The sequence below is a fragment of the Perca fluviatilis genome, chromosome 11 (assembly GCF_010015445.1).
Source record: "Perca fluviatilis chromosome 11, GENO_Pfluv_1.0, whole genome shotgun sequence".
NCBI classification, from domain to species: domain Eukaryota; kingdom Metazoa; phylum Chordata; class Actinopteri; order Perciformes; family Percidae; genus Perca; species Perca fluviatilis.
This window is the reverse complement of record NC_053122.1, coordinates 19,938,830-19,956,505: the sequence shown is the minus strand read 5'-3', so window position 1 is coordinate 19,956,505 and position 17,676 is coordinate 19,938,830. Positions and strand designations below refer to the sequence as shown.

Here is a 17,676-nt window from a genome sequence, read left to right as displayed (position 1 = left end):
TTTAGCCGGCTGTGATTGGAGGCTTCAGGGTGCAGCAGGTGAAACTAGGCCGGATCCTTTTAAGGATTCGGGTTATTCTGAGTCACTCACTAAACTGAACCGGGTTGTGCGAGTCACTTGAATCACTTGAGTCAGTATTGCTAAATCGCCAAGGAAACTCTCAGTCCTACTGCGCACACCCACTCGCCACCTCATGCAGCTGCTCACAGGAGAGCCATTAATTAGTCACGGAAAAGAAAGCATTTTGAGCCAGACTGTTTCAACGTAGATATAGAAACAGGAACGGAGAAATGCCCGTAGTGAATACATTATTATTCTTTTTTAAGGTCTGCTCGACCTAATTGCATTTCAACATAATACATTTACACCAAACCTACAGTAGGCCTAGGCCTAGCTAGGCCACGCGCAGAACATTCATTGTATGTTATTTCATAAGTGAAAGAATGGCTTTTGTTGTGGATTTGCTTTACTCTGAGCTCGAAGAGAGACTTGACTCGCTCGTCTCTGAATGAATCCGATCCACTCATGGTGACCACGTAGCCGGCTGATAAGCGGGACTGACTGACTCGCGCGAGCATCGACAACTCACGAGTCATCGAGTGGACCGCGAGCTTCCGACTCTGAGTGTGCGGGTTCTCTTCTTCCATGGTCGGATAACCTGTCTCGGACTGTCTCTCTGCTCACTCAGGCGCTTGTGGATTTGTTACCCTGTTGCCTACGAAATTGTAAGTTATAAAGCCTTTTGCAGCTAAGATGGCTAGGACTAGTAGTAGCTAATGTTGCAAGAGGTTTGTGTGTGGCGCTGTTATCATTTTAGATTGAATTGTAGGAGGACTCACCTGAACAGGGTTAAAGATACTAGAGACTCGCGTTTCGTGATTCAATTTAAAAACTCTGGTTAAAGAGCCGAGTTTATCACGACTCAAACAGGTGTAGGTGAAACCTGAGAAGCTGTAATCAGCACACCTGTTCGCTACGCCCATCTTTGTCCCTTCCCGTTTCTGTTCGGAGTGTATAGGAAATGGCTGCAGCAACTATTTCTATTGAACAAGACCAGTTTTGTTGTTCAGTGTGCCTGGAGGTTTTAAGAGACCCGGTGACGATTCCCTGTGGACACAGCTACTGCTTGGACTGCATTGAAGATTACTGGACAAAGGTCAAGCAGAAAGGCCAGTACAGCTGCCCACAGTGCAGGCAGGTGTTTAATCCCAGGCCTCTGCTGAGTAGAAACACAGTTCTGGGCGAAGTGGTGGAAAAGTTTCAGAGATCTGGATTTCAAGACGCAGCTCGACACTTGGCCAAACCCGAGGAAGCGAAATGCAGTGTTTGCACATTGAGAAAAAGCAAAGCTGTAAAATCCTGCCTTGTGTGCTCCGAGTCTTACTGTGCTGTTCACTTGAGAGTCCACGAAGAACGCTTTCATGGGAAGGTCCATAAATTGGTCCCAGCCGTGGATCAGCTGAGGGAGAAGCTGTGCCCACATCATGATAAATCCCTGAGGCTGTACTGTCGCACTGACCAGCAGTGTGTGTGTTCCCAGTGTGTCAAAGAGAAACACAAGGGCCATGATGCAGTCTCAGTGGTGGATGAGAGAGCAACACAACAGGTGAGTCAGACAGGATTTATCTGAGTGTGTATTTGATGTTTAGAGGCTACTTCTCAGCCTGTGATCCCACTGTTTTCTGTGGTTCTGGGAGAGCGTTACTACTATGACATCATCAGGGTTATTTTTAGCTGGGGTCTGTGCGGTGCTATGTGGGATTGACCGTGGTGGAAGAAGTATTCAGATATTTTACTCAAGTAATATTAGAAATATTTTTTTTAATTGAATGAATCCATTTTTGTAAAAAACTGTTACAAGTAAAAGTACAAAAGTATTAGCATCATAATTTCCTAAAGTATCCCTTAGACAGACTGGCCCGTTTTATAACGAAATATAGCCAAATTATTGTGTAAACATCGCTTTTAATGTTGCTGCTGGTAGAAGTGGAGCAATTTATTTTAATAAATACTGCTGGTTAGCTTGTAAATTCCCCCTGGGATCAATAAAGTGTTAGCTTAACTGATAAGACATCATATTTACACTTTGTATTATTAATTTGAATCTGTAAAGTAGCTAGCAACTTAAGTTATCAAATAAATGTGGTGAAATAAAAAGTACAATGTTTCCCTCTGAGATGTTGTGTAGTTGAAGTTTAAAGTAGCAGACAATGGAAATAGTCAAGTGTAGTATCTGCACAAGTATCTCAAAATTGTACTTTCCAACAATGTTTTATTAATGTTATGTTCCCATAATGCTCTGGGAGATGTTGACCGGAAGTATTGGTTGCATTAAGTTAGCTGTGGGTTATAAAAATATTATATATAATATTATTATAATTGGCACCATTAACAGTATGCCGAATTATCTTTTAGCAGTTTCAGTTTGCAATGCACCCATTGATGTAAAGACAACTATCACTGGATTACTGCGATACTGAAAACATAAAAATGTGATGAGGCAAGTTCTGGAGTTATAAGGAGCGACATTTGTTCTATGATTTCATGGACGTTTATTCGCGATGGCCACTGGACATAATGATATACCCGGAAAGATTAGGGCCTGACTCTATTGAATGCCGTTTTATTCAATATTAAATAAATGAATAAATATGCCTTTGAAATACATCATGAAATAAATAAATGAGGAAATAAAATACATAAATAATTAAATAAATGTAAATATTCATATACAAATTAATCAATTGGTTAAATATATTAAAAGGTTTTACTTTTAATTATTTCATGGTACTTTTATTTCATAAGTCCACGTTTATTTATTTCAAGAGACTTTTATTTCATAAATCCACATTTATTTATTTCCGTGGACTTTTATTTCCTAATGCCACGTTTATTGATTTCCCTCTCTATTCTTATATGCAAACCAGGGGGCGTGGCTATCTATCACATTCACAACAGAACTGTGGGCAAAAAAAGGCTGAAGTGAGAGTGCACCACGACCAGCAGCTCGCGGTGCTCTGTACCCAGCCCACAGTCACCTATTCTGGGGTAACTGAACCACCAACTACCGCTGACCTGACGTTTCTGTATTTATTGTTTATTTTATATAAAATCGTGTTTACAGGTGTGTCAACTGCGCGGCTTCGCAAGAAGGAAACGAGATGAATGAGGACCCAAACGTCCACATAAATAGTCCCAAAGATGTCCCATTCAACAATCAATGGAAATGTTCAGTTTAATGTGAATTAGAGCAGTCGTTTAGTTGGTGGTTCTGTTACCCCAGAACAGGTGACTGTGGGCTGGGTACGGAGTACAGCTCTGTTGTGAATGTGGGCTGGGTACGGAGCACGGCTCTGTTGTGAATGTGAGAGAGCCACACCCCCTGATTTGCATATAAGAACTGGAAGTAAATAGAGAGGGAAATCACTAAATGTGGCAGTAGGAAATAAAAATCCACCGAATTAAATAAATGTGGATTTATGAAATAAAAAGTCTCTTGAAATAAATAAACGTGGACTTCTGAAATAAAAGTACCATGAAATAATTAAAAGTTAAACCTTTTAATATATTTAACTAATTGATTCATTTTCTGTGAATATTTACATTTATTTAATTATTTATGTATTTATTGCCTCATTTATATATTTCATGATGCATTTTAAATGCTTATTTATTTATTCATGTATTAATTTATTAATGTATTTATTCATTTATTTAATATTGAATAAAACTGCATTCCATATGAATCTAAAAAATTTTTTTTTCTATCATGTCTGTGTGTTCAGATTTGAACACACAGGAACCGGCCTAGTAACTGAATCCGTGACCGAAACCACCATTTGACTATTTGGAAATGCTTTTAAAATTTGCTGCATATAAAAGACAGTAGTAGGGTGACTAATTGTGATTCTGTTTGCGGTTAAGAAACCTTGAGATACCTTTTTAAGAATATGTCTTTTATAGCCTGGTGTAATGGCTTCAACATTTCAAATATTAAATGGGGTTGTGAAATGTGCCTAGCTGGTCCTGCAGCAAAATCTTGGGCTCTGATCTTACTGTGTCAAAAGTTTAGGTTGATAGACCAAAGGTCTTCCATGCAATCCGACCCTTTGATTGTAAAATCAAAACTTTCCATCATGAAAGTCAACCGTGGAAAGAAAATATTTGACTGAGCAGCCCGAGGGTCTGCGCTGTGTGATACTCTTATGTATTCTCTCAGAAAAAACTCCAAGAAGCCTCTTTGAAGTCTGTGCAGAAATTGAAGGACACGGAGAAGGAACTTAGATACGTTGTCCGATACATTAAGGTGAGTGCATTTTCAATATAGGAGCTTTAAATATGCTGTTGACATGCTGCTTACACTAAAAAGTGAAAACGTTTAAATCCTCCACAGCACTCGACGGAAGCAGCAGTGGAGGAGAGCGAGAGGGTTTTCTCCAAGTTGATCCGCTCCATAGAGAAACAAAGCAGTGAGGTGAAGGAGGTGATGAGAGTCCAGGAGAGAGCAGCTGTCAGTCAGGCCGAGGAGCTGCTGGAGAAGATCCAGAGGGACGTAACCGAGCTCAGGAGGACCGGTGCTGAGCTGGAGAAGCTTTCTGGCACTGAGAACCACATCCACTTTCTTCAGGTATGGAACAAAACAAAACTCGGCCAGTGATGTCCAACCACAGCGACGGCAAGTACATTTACTCTGTAAGTACTATACTTAAGTACAATTTTGAGGTAGGCCTACATGTACCTTACCTGAGTATTTCCATTTTTTTTTTTTGCTTTTTTATACCTCTACTCCACTGCAATTCAGAGGTAAATACTGTACTTTTTACTCCACTACATTAATTTTAGAAATGAAATTACTTGTTACTTTTAAGATTCAAATGAATGATAAAAATATCATCAACAAATAAATTATACTATTACTGTATATTATTTGACTTTATCGAAACCCCAGGAAAATTCACAAGCTACCCAGCTGTGTATTGAGTATTGATGTGTATTTAAACTCAGCAAAAAAAAGAAATGCCCCTTCTCCAGGACACTGTATTTTAAAGATACTTTTGTAAAAATCAAAGTAACTTTAGAGATCTTCATTGTAAAGGGCTTAAAGTGATGGTTCGGAGTAATTCACCCTAGGGTCCTTTGCACCATGACCTCGAGCCAAACACCCCCCCCCCAGAAGCTTTTTTCACCTGGGTCTAACATTGGGAGAGTTAGCTAGAGTAGCGTTATCAGCTGAATAGCTTAGCGGAGGGGCTAATGGACCCACGTTTGTATCTTGTAAGTTACCCCACTAATAATGCCCGAAATGATACCAAACGTCTACAAGTAGTACAAATAGGTTATGCTCTCATAAAACGATGGATTGGAAAGTTTGTAAGTACACCAGAAGTTTATGAAAACTTGCCTGCTCTCTTCAGCTCTCTGTTGCTGCTGCTGCTGCTACCTGCAGTTAGACGAGTGCTTAGGGCTGTCTACAAATTACTACACCGAAAAGAGTTACAACAAAAATATTTATTAATTCAATGATTAAATAAGGTAATGTCTCCAAACTTACCTCAATTATTACTTGTCTCCTGCTAGTTATACTACAGCACTTACTTAAAAAAAAGAATTTAATTAATAAATATTTTTGTTGCATCTCTTTTCGGTGTTGTAATTTGTAGACGGCCCTAAGCACTCGTCTTACAGCAGCAACAACAACAGCAGAGAGCAGAAGCCAGCAGGCAAGTGTTATTTACATAAACTTCTGGTGTACTTACAAACTTTCCAATCCATCGTTTTATGAGAGCATAACCTATTTGTACTACTTGTAGACGTTTGGTATCATTTCGGGCATTATTAGTATTATTATTTTATTTTTATTACCTTTCAGGCTCCTTACTGTATTTCTGTATTTATCTAAAAAAAGAATAACACTTAAGAATGCTCATCATTAGTCAATTTATGAGTACTTTGCAGAATATGATCAATAAGACACCTTTATCATTTTTTAGGTGACTTACTTACAGTAAAGTGTTAAGAAAGTGATCACATGATGAAACGCACATTACGAGGATTTACCACCCATTTTTCTTTAAAAAAAAAGAAATCCTCACATTTACAGTTATTCTGCAACAATATGTGATTTTTTTAATTTTTTTTAAATTTTTTTTTAATTTTTTAAGTTAATTTTGTTTCAGTTAAATCTCCATGTTAAAAGGTCAATCTAACAACAATCAGAATTGTAATATGAATGTATTTATAAATCGGGAATATTAAATCAAATACAATAACAATCATTTATTTAACAAAGTTATGTAGTTCTTCAGAAAACTTGTCTATTGTCAAGGTGTAACATTATCAAATACCTTATCCCAAATGTCAATCGCTCTGGAGCATTATTATAGTCCACTTCATTTAATTTACCTTTTTTAAGCTTATACATTTTGATTTATTTGTTTTTAATTCTATTGCCTTGTGTGAAGCACTCTGTTTATCAAGGTTAAGATGAGTGACTAACGTTGGCTCAAGGCAAACATGCTTCCTGACAGTAAATATGATTTTTAAGTGCAGTGTGAGCTTGGTGAACATGACTCCCAGTGATTCACGCCTGTTATGTCAAGGTTTTTGCATTATCATTCAAATACGGTCCTCTAATTTGGTTGTGTTGCATGTCACCACAGAAGTGCAAGTCTCTTCATTTCCCTACAAAGACTGTGGAGATGCCCAGCACTGATGCACTTCAATATTTGATGTATAAAACCATGAGAGGAGCCCTAGCTGATCTCAAAGACAGTCTGGATGAAACACTTGAAAGAGAATTCAACAGGATCTCTGATAAAGGTATGATGTCTCTTTTACACCTGATTACCACAAACATGATTATTTTGTGAACAGTAAATACCGACTGTTTGTTTGCATTTCTAGTCATTTCACTGAAGGAGACCAGCAATCAAAGTACCTCTGAAAAGACTAAAGGTATGGAAGTTTCAGTAACCCTTTACTTGAAGGTAGCTACATAAGTGACATGACCCTGTCATGAACACATGACACAGTCATGACATATGAACCCTAACTCTAACCCTTGCGTTTTAACCCAAACCTAACCCTAACTTGTCATGACAAAAACCGAATGACACTTACTAAAAGAAGCATTATGTCATAAACGTTTGACTTGTTTATGTTTATGACACGTTCATGACAGTGTCACGTCACTCTTAATGTAGATACCTTTCAAGTAAAGTGTAACCAAAGTTTCTTTAGTGGTTAAAGCCCCTTCCAAGAACAGCAATTTTCCAATCACATTTTAGCAGGGTTGGATTATTTTAGCACAATATGTAGATATAAAGTGCACATTTAGGATCCTGTGAACAAAATTCATGTTAAATGTGGACATTTTAACTGCATGTGTGCGGTGCCAGATAGAAAAATGGCAACAGTAAAGAAGGGGGTAACTGTTTAGTGTCCGTCAATAAATGAGTTGTGAAGTTGGAGGGTCACTTGTCCAGTGCACACAGAAAATAGAGAGCTGGGTGACAGTGAGGAGATATTTCCTGAATTTGACAAAAAGTATATTGGATTAACATAATTTACTAAACCTTTAACACAGTTCTTAATCTCTTGTACTGATGATTTGACTGGGAGAGTTCAGTGCTGTTCCAAGCAGTAGGAGAGCTCCAACTGTGAGTCACGTAACAATTGTCTATGGGTAAAATGAATGGGAAATTTGACTTCCAGAATCAGGTGGCGTCCAAATTAACTCTATGGTGACACTTTACTTGAAGGTATCTATATAAGAGTGACATGACACTGTCTTGAACACATGACACTGTCATGACACATGAACCCTTACCATAACCATAACCATAACTTGTCATGACAAAAACCGAATGACACTTACTAAAAGATGATTATTTTGTGAACAGTAAATACCGACTGTTTGTTTGTTTGCATTTCTAGTCATTTCACTGAAGGAGACCAGCAATCAAAGTACCTCTGAAAAGACTAAAGGTATGGAAGTTTCGGTAACCCTTTACTTGAAGATATCTACATAAGAGTGTCATGACACATTAACCCTAACCCTAACTTGTCATGACAAAAACCGAATGACACTTACTAAAAGAAGCATTATGTCATAAACGTGTATGGCTTGTTTATAATGTTTATGACATGTTCATGACAGTGTCATGTCACTCTTATGTAGATACCTTCAAGTAAAGTGTTACCAACTCTTGTTTTGTTTATGTGGTTATCTCCTGCATCTGTCTAACAGTAAAAGACACTGAGGTACCATACAACTCAGAACCGAAGACAAGAGCTGATTATCTACAATGTGAGTACAATCATTTGATAAACCCTAACGAACATCCATCTTTATGAAATCCACTAACTAGTAGTTGGAGTCTGACAATGTGTATCTATTGTGTCCAGATTACAACGATATAACCCTGGACCTGAACACAGCCAACCCTTATCTAAGCTTCTCTGACGGTCAAAGAGAGGTGACCACACGTTCGGAGCCACAGCCATACCCGGACCATCCGCATCGCTTCACCAGCTGGGCCCAGGTGCTGTGCAGAGCTGGGATGGCTGGACGCTGCTACTGGGAGGTAGAGTGGGCTGGTAAAGGAGGGGTTTCCATCGGCGTCTGCTACAAAACCATGGGCAGGAGTGGAGCAGGGAGCGACTGTAAGCTTGGACACAACTCCAAATCCTGGAGCCTGGACTGCTCTTACTCAGTCTGTTCATTTCAGCACAATAAGGAGGGTTTGACCATCGCTGCTCCGTGCTGCAGCAGGATAGGCGTGTATCTGGACTTCAGGGGTGGGACTTTGTCTTTCTATAATGTTTCTGATACAAGGGTTTTACTCCATAAAGTCAAGACTACATTCACCCAGCCTGTATACCCAGGATTTTGGGTGGGTTTGAGCTCTACTTTGAGGCTGTGCTCTCTTTAAATGAAATGACTGCACTCCATCAACGGTTCTCAAGTAACTTTGTAAATATGGGGTTCAAAATATTAATGTTGACTGAGAATAATAATGAAACTGAGACCGAGGTTTGTGTTTAAAATGTTTATTTTAATAACCGTGCAACTTGGGAACAGCAGCAACACTTTGGTGCGGTAGGTAACAAGCTTATTGAAGGCAGCATCATCCACATCCTGGATCTGCAAAGGAAGACATTTTCATAAACTCAACGATCTATATTTGTTTGAGCACATTTATGTAATAATATAGGGATTTGTTGTGCATCAAATCCAATTGTAAATAAACAATTTGTTCATTCTGTCTCTTGTGCACTGTTTTACAGGGGTTATGTGCAATGACTCTCGGCCAAGAAATAGTCAGACACATAACTACTAGTGCTTTTTTTATCACTTTTTTTCGACATACTACACTATGACTTTATAATTTTTTTTGACATATTGCAACTTTTTACTATGACTTTTCGATATACCATACTACGACTTTTTTATCATGTTTAAGTTTTTATCTGTTTTGATAGTATTGTCTATATTGTCCTTTTATTTCCCTTGCCCAGGGACCACAGATGTAAATTAGCTGTATAGCTAACTCTGGTACAGGGCCTGAACTGTGCATGGTCCCTGACAAATAAACTAATAAAATACAAAATACTTTTTTTTTGACATGCTATACTATGACTTTTTATCACCTTTTTATATACTATACCATGAGTTTTTTTGGTTGTTATTCTTTGACACAGTATACTATGACTTTTCTTTCATGAATTTCCATTCTTTGACATAGTATACTATGGTGTTTTTGAGACATTTTTTTTGACATACTATACTATGACTTTTTCCTCGACATACTATACTGTCACTTTTTTTCGGACGTGCTATTCTATGACTTATGATTTTTTTAAGACCTACTATACTGTAACTTTTTACTATGACGTTTTTGAGACTTTTTTTTTTTCCTCGACATACTATACTGTCACTTTTTTTCGACGTGCTATTCTATGACTTATGATTTTTTTAAGACCTACTATACTGTAACTTTTTACTATGACGTTTTTGAGACTTTTTTTTTTTCTCGACATACTATACTTTCACTTTTTCAGACAAACCGCATGACTTTTTCATGATTTTTTTCAACATGCTATGCTATGACTTTTTATGACCCTTTTGTATACTAAGCTATACAATTTTTGAGCTTTTTGAGTAATGTAAATGATAAATGACATACTATACTGTGACTTTTTTTTTACATACTATACGACTTTTTTTCAACATAATATACTATGACTTTTTTGTAATTTTTTAATATGACATTTTTAAGACTTTTTGTCGCATACTATACTATGACTTTTTCGACGTACTATAATGTAACTTTTTGTATTTTGAGTAATGTTAACAATAAATACAACTCCGGACCGATGGCTTTGTGCTTCACATATAGCTCAGTGAGATAAGTTGCTAGAAATGAAAGAAGAAGGATGGAGGTTAAATTCTTACACATACTATGATTTTTTTATGATTTTTTACCATGACATGTTTAAATAAACGATAAATACAACTCCGGACAATACATTTACGTTACATGGATGGCTCAGTGAGATAAGCTGCTAGAGATGATAGATGGAGTGATTGGAGGTTAAGGGTTCAATTCTCAGATGTGCTGTCCTGTTTTTGACATAATATACTATGACTTTTTTGTGATTTTTTAATATGACGTTTTTAAGACATTTTTTTTCACACATACTATACTATGACTCTTTTTGACATACTATAGTATGACTTTTTTATGACTTTTTCTGACCTACTATACTGTGAATTTTTATGACTTTTTACACTTGGACTTTACCTATAGCTCAGTGAGATAAACTGATGGATGGAAATAAAAACTAAATAAAAGGTTGAGGGTTCAACTCTCAGACATACTATAGCTTTTTTTGACTTTCTGTGCTATGGCTGTTTTCTACATACTATACTGTGACTTTTTTTTTTTCCCCAACATGCTATACTATAACTTTTTCTCAACATAATATACTTTCACTTTTTTAGACAAACTATAGCATGACTTTTTCATGATTTTTTTCGACAAACTACACTATGACTTTTTTAATTACTTTTTTCAACATGCTATACTATGACTTTTTATGACCCTTTTGTATACTAAACTATACTTTTTTTTTGAGTAATGTAAATGATAAATACAACTCCGGACAAGTAGTTTTATGCTTCACATATAACACAGTGATAGCCTAGAAATCTAGACGTACCCTGTGGCAGCAAATTTATTTTGCAGTGTCTGGCTTGTCAGGCTAGCTCAGTTCGCCATACTATACTGTGACTTTTATTCAATGTACTATACTGTGACTTTTATCACTTTTTTTGACATACTATACTATGCTTTTTTTCGACATACGATTAAATTACTTTTTTATGACTGTTTTCGACATACTATACAGTGACTTTTTTTCGCCATACTATACTATGAGGTTTTTCCAAATATTATACTATTCTAAAAAGTCATAGTATATATGCCTTTTTCTCACATACTATACTATGAATTTTCATCACATACTATGCTATGACTTTTTTTCGACATACTATACTATTGCTTTTTTATGACTTTTTATTACATACTATACTATGACTTTTTAATGATTTTTTTGACATATTATAGTATGACTTTTTCATGACTTTTTTTTCGACATGTTATGGTAACTTTTTTTTAATTACTTTTATGACTTTTTTATTACATACTATACTATGACTTTTATGACTTTTTTCGACATACTATACTATGACGTTTGTTATGATTTTTTAAGACATACTATACTGTAACTTTTTACTATGACGTTTTTGAGACTTATTTCTGACATACTATACTATGACTTTTTCTCGACATATTATACTTTCACTTTTTTAGACAAACAGCATGACTTTTTCATGATTTTTTTCGACATACTATACTATGACTTTTTCGTGACTTTTTCAACATGCTATACTATGACTTTTTATGAACCTTTTGTATACTAAACTATAAAAAATGTTTGACTAATGTAAATGATAAATACAACTCCGGACAAGTAGTTTATGCTTCAAATATAGCACAGTGAGATAAGCTGCTGGAAATAAAAATAAAAAAAATGATTAGAGGTTGAGGGTTCAACTCTCAGACATACTATGTCTTTTTTGACTTTCTGTACTATGACTGTTTTCGACATACTATACTGTGACTTTTTTATGAATTTTTCAACATGCTATGCTATGACTTTTTATGACCTAAGTATACTAAGCTATACAATTTTTGAGCTTTTTGAGTAATGTAAATGATAAATGACATACTATACTGTGACTTTTTTTTTACATACTATACTATGACTTTTTTCGACATAATATACTATGACTTTTTTTGTAATTTTTTAATATGACATTTTTAAGACTTTTTGTTGCATACTATACTATGACTTTTTCGACATACTATAATGTAACTTTTTGTATTTTGAGTAATGTTAACAATAAATACAACTCCGGACCAATGGATTTGTGCTTCACATATAGCTCAGTGAGATAAGTTGATAAGTTGCTAGAAATGAAAGAAGAAGGATGGAGGTTAAATTCTTACACATACTATGATTTTTTAATGATTTTTTACCATGACATGTTTAAATAAACGATAAATACAACTCCGGACAATAGATTTGTGTTACATGGATGGCTCAGTGAGATAAGCTGCTAGAGATGATAGATGGAGTGATTGGAGGTTAAGGGTTCAATTCTCAGATGTGTTGTCCTGTTTTTGACATAATATACTATGACTTTTTTGTGATTTTTTAATATGACGTTTTTAAGAAAAAAAATTTCACACATACTATACTATGACTCTTTTTGACATACTATAGTATGACTTTTTTATGACTTTTTCTGACATACTATACTGACATTTTTATGACTGTTTTTGACCTACTATACTGTGAATTTTTATGACTTTTTACACTTGGACTTTACCTATAGCTCAGTGAGATAAACTGATGGATGGAAATAAAAACTAAATAAAAGGTTGAGGGTTCAACTCTCAGACATACTATAGCTTTTTTTTGACTTTCTGTGCTATGGCTGTTTTCTACATACTATACTGTGACTTTTTTTTTCCCCAACATGCTATACTATAACTTTTTCTCAACATACTATACTTTCACTTTTTTAGACAAACTATAGCATGACTTTTTCATGATTGTTTTCGACATACTACACTATGACTTTTTTAATTACTTTTTTCAAAGGTTTTTTTTTTTTTCATGCTATACTATGACTTTTTATGACCCTTTTGTATACTAAACTATACTTTTTTTTTGAGTAATGTAAATGATAAATACAACTCCGGACAAGTAGTTTTATGCTTCACATATAACACAGTGATAGCCTAGAAATCTAGACGTACCCTGTGGCAGCAAATTTATTTTGCAGTGGCTGGCTTGTCAGGCTAGCTCAGTTCGCCATACTATACTGTGACTTTTATTCAATGTACTATACTGTGACTTTTATCACTTTTTTTGACATACTATACAGTGACTTTTTTTCGCCATACTATACTATGAGGTTTTTCCAAATATTATACTATTATACTAAAAAGTCATAGTATACTATGACTTTTTCTCACATACTTTACTATGAATTTTCATCACATACTATGCTATGACTTTTTTTCGACATACTATACTATGGCTTTTTTATGACTTTTTATTACAAACTATACTACTTTTTTTCGACATGTTATGGTAACTTTTTTTTAATTACTTTTATGACTTTTTTATTACATACTATACTATGACTTTTAACGACATACTATATTATGACTTTATTACATACTATACTATGACTTTTATGATTTTTTTCAACATACTATACAATGACTTTTTCAACATGCTATACTATGACTTTTTATGACCCTTTAGTATACTAAACTATAAAAAATGTTTGAGTAATGTAAATGATTAATACAACTCTGGACAAGTAGTTTATGCTTCACATATAGCACAGGGAGATAAGCTGCTGGAAATAAAAATAAAAAAAAATTAGAGGTTGAGGGTTCAACTGTCAGACATACTATCCCTTTTTCACATAATATACTATGACTTTTTGTGATTTGTTGAGATGACATTTTTAAGACTTTTGTTTAAAAAACACTATGACCTTGTGTTTTATAGCTAATGTAAAATATAAATACACCTCTGAACTAGTGTACTTGGGTTTCCCTTATAGCTCAGTAAGCTGATGGAAATAAAAACAAGATAGGAGGTTGAGGGTTCAACTCTCAGACATACTATGTCTCTTTTGACTTTCTGTATTATGACTGTTTGACACTGATACTGTGACTTTTTTTCCCCGACATGCTATACTATGACTTTTTTTCCGACATACTATACTATGACTTTTATCCCTTTTTTTGACATACTATTCTATGACTTTTTTTTCGACATACGATTATATGACTTTTTTATGACTGTTTTTGACATACTATACAGTGACTTTTTTTCCACAAACTATACTATGACTTTTTTCAACACACTATACTAAGACTTTATTATTACTTTTTTTCGGCATACTATAGTATGACTTTCCATGACTATTCAACATGACTTACATTCGACATTCTATACTGCCTTTTTTTCCCCAACATACTATGACATTTTTTGGACATACTATTATACGACTTTTTTCAACATACTACACCATGACTTTTTTTAACATACTATACCATGACTTTGATTTCTTTGACATACTATAGTATGACTTTTTTCAACATGCTATGGTGACTATTACTTTCGACATGACTTTTTTCGACTTACTATTGTATGACAAACTATACTGTCTTTTATGACTTTTTTCAACATATATGACTTATGAGTTTTTCAACATTCTATACCGTGACCTTTTCTGACATACTATACCATGACTTTGTATGACCTTGTGACGGGGCGCATAGCTGCCGTCACGGTAGCGATGCGCTACCTGTTTTGATCTCAAAGATGGAGTGAAGAAGTTGCTTGTAGAGGTTTGTTTGACTGTCTATGTTCGGTTTGTATACTGGTTTTATATAATCTGTCATTCATCGTATTCTCCATATTAATCCCGTAGTTGTGTGCACATTTTTAACATCTAATACTGCGGTGATTTGTTATCTAGGCCTAGTTATATTCCTCTATACATTGTTTATTGTTTAAGACCGTACGGATTGTCACAAACTACACTTGTCATAATAATCAAGCGACCATGTATTTATTAACTATGTATATTTATTGAGTTTAGAAGTCTTGTGATGTATTTATGAGGACGTAAGTCTGCTGTCAAATGTTTAGCTTTATGTATTTTTGCTGTATTAAGCCATTACGGCCTACTCACCTAAGCCACCCTTGTGTTTTATAGGTTGGTATGTTCCAATTTGAGGGGTGGCGTCAGGCTATTTAGAGAGGCCGTAATATTTGCTCGGGAGAGAGCTGAAGCGCGCACTGAGGAAGTAAGACCTACGTCTGTGGTATATCCTCATTGCTGAGACTTGAATTAAGGTCCATTTTTATACAATTGTTTATCTGATTGTTTGCCCGTTATGACTTGTAAGTCAAGTTTAATTTGTTTTTCTTGAAAGTGTTAGTTACTTTCCTTAATTTTGTTAATTGTTTCCATTATCATTTTTTTTTGCCTGTGAGCCTTAATTGGGTCTTTTATAATAAAAACCCATCATTTTTCATATCACCTTTGCCTCAACCGGAGTGATTAATACCTGCTCAAGGCTACTCACCGCATCTACCTTCAACAGACCTACTATACTACGACTTTTTTTCGACATACTATATTGTGACTTTTTTTCGACATACTATACGGTGACTTTTCATGACTTTTTTCCGGCATCCAATAATAGGACTTTTTTCATACTATGACTTATTTTTGACATACTATTATATGACTTTTTTTCGACATACTATACTGCGACTTTGCCCCCCGACATACCGGTACTATACTTTGACTTTCTATGACTTTTTTCGGCATACTATAGTATGACTTTTTCCAGACATGCTATGGTGACTTTTATTACTTTTATGACTTTTTATGAAATTTTTCGACATACTATACTATGACTCATGACATACTATGACTTTTTTAAAACATTTTTATGATATACTATGACTATATTTTTGATGACTATACTATGACTTTTTAATGAAATTTTTTGGCACACTGACATTTATGAAAATGTCATGACATACTACACTGACTTTCTTAATGACATACTTCACTATACCGTGACTCAACATTTTTCATTACTTACTAAATCATTAATTGTTTTACACAATGCTACCAGGGGTTTTAAAAGTTTTGATGACAGAGTGCCAATTTTGGGCACCACCATATTATTAAAGTCCTATTAAAACAGTAGAGTTGTGCACTGCAATCGCTTACTTTAGCTAAAAGGCACCAGTATTGATGACTAGTATTAATTTCCGTGACACTCGCAAGGTGCCACTAGTTGCCAGACTACAGTACATTCACCCAGACTTTATCACCCAAGATTTTGGGTGGGTTAAGCTCTACTTTGAGACAGTGTTCCCCTAAAATGTAAAGATGACTGCACTCCATGTAAAATATTTGTTTTACAAAGAATAATAATGAAACTGAGAGAGGTTTGTGCTCAAAAATTTAATAACCGTGCAAACCGGAGCAGCAGCAACACTTTGGTTGACCAGGTAAACAGCTGATGGAGCTTAGATCTTATTGAAGGCAGCAACATCTACACTCTGGATCTGCAAAGGAAGAAAAGTAAATCAACAATAAACCATTTAAGTGATGGAGATTTAGAAAAGATCGATACCACACTCTTACACATTCTGTTAAGGCTACATCCAGCAGATGGTTAGCTTAGAACAAAGACTCTCCACCAGAAAGTGAAAGAGCATATTTCCTAAGAAGATGTTATAAAAACAAAAACAAAAAAAACTAAGTTTTTTGAACTCCACTATTTATCCCAGAGAGAAATATATGTTCTGGTTTACCCAAATCACAAAAGGCTTGCCTGTAATACTATCCAATAATGCAGATAATTTGATGTTCACTGGTAAGGGTTTAAAGTGGACATATTATACTTTTTTGTGTTTTCTGTCATATGTACAATGTTATGTCAGATTTTCATGTTAAATGTGGCCAAAACTTCAGATATTGAGGTAAATGTATTTTAGAGAAATCCCTGTGAGCTAAAAAGGTTCAGATTTCCAACTGTTCTGAACGCTCCCGTTTCAACTATTGTGGTATGTAACAGCTAAATGCTAATGCCAGTAAAAGACGTAATCTTTGCTGACAATGTTAAATTCTCCCCAGCCATGGCCAGTATGACAAAAATTGTGTTTTTCTAGTGTTTGAGGTCTGTTAAATAAACAGGGTAAAATTCAGCGTGTAAAAGCAATTCAGTGACATGGCTACAGTCGGCTTTCTTAAACATGTAATTTAGAAGTCTTGTTTCCCCATCTAAATTTCGTCTGGAGGATGCCTATTTCTTTGTCATTTATAAGAGTTTATTTTCAGCTTTTTACAATTATGCATGTGCAGGACAAAGACTTTGGACATGGAAAGTAATGTCGTGACAGCGATGAGGCTGGATGGAAACCGATCATAATGTAGCAATTAGGCCTGTCACGATAATCAATAAATCAATTAATCGCACGACAAAAAAAAAA

At 35.2% G+C, this 17,676-nt stretch overlaps 2 protein-coding genes across 18 annotated transcripts in view; one reads left to right on the top strand and one right to left on the bottom strand.

Moving 5' to 3' along the window:
• Positions 1-173: 173 nt before the first annotated feature.
• Positions 174-9,266, top strand: LOC120567774 (E3 ubiquitin/ISG15 ligase TRIM25-like). 2 transcript variants are annotated; one of them, XM_039814792.1, is made up of 8 exons: positions 178-1,606; positions 4,220-4,306; positions 4,394-4,627; positions 6,660-6,819; positions 6,904-6,954; positions 7,936-7,986; positions 8,249-8,308; positions 8,407-9,266. In XM_039814792.1, exons 1-8 carry the CDS (start codon positions 1,022-1,024, stop codon positions 8,931-8,933), a joined length of 1,755 nt encoding a protein of 584 aa, XP_039670726.1. In that variant the 5' UTR covers positions 178-1,021; the 3' UTR covers positions 8,934-9,266. The 2 variants fall into 2 exon arrangements, with proteins under 2 accessions (XP_039670727.1, XP_039670726.1); XM_039814793.1 differs by lacking the exon at positions 7,936-7,986 and having other exon boundaries at positions 174-1,606.
• Positions 9,036-17,676, bottom strand: part of eef1da (eukaryotic translation elongation factor 1 delta a (guanine nucleotide exchange protein)) — a 26,156-nt gene continuing 17,515 nt past the window's right edge. For 15 of the 16 annotated variants that reach the window (XM_039814812.1, XM_039814814.1, XM_039814815.1 and 12 more), the window contains one exon: positions 16,631-16,749. In XM_039814812.1, coding sequence (XP_039670746.1) covers positions 16,711-16,749 — 39 coding nt within the window. In that variant the 3' untranslated portion in view covers positions 16,631-16,710. Of the gene's footprint in view, positions 9,146-16,630; positions 16,750-17,676 lie in introns of those variants that run through there. The other variant, XM_039814801.1, reaches the window with a different exon arrangement.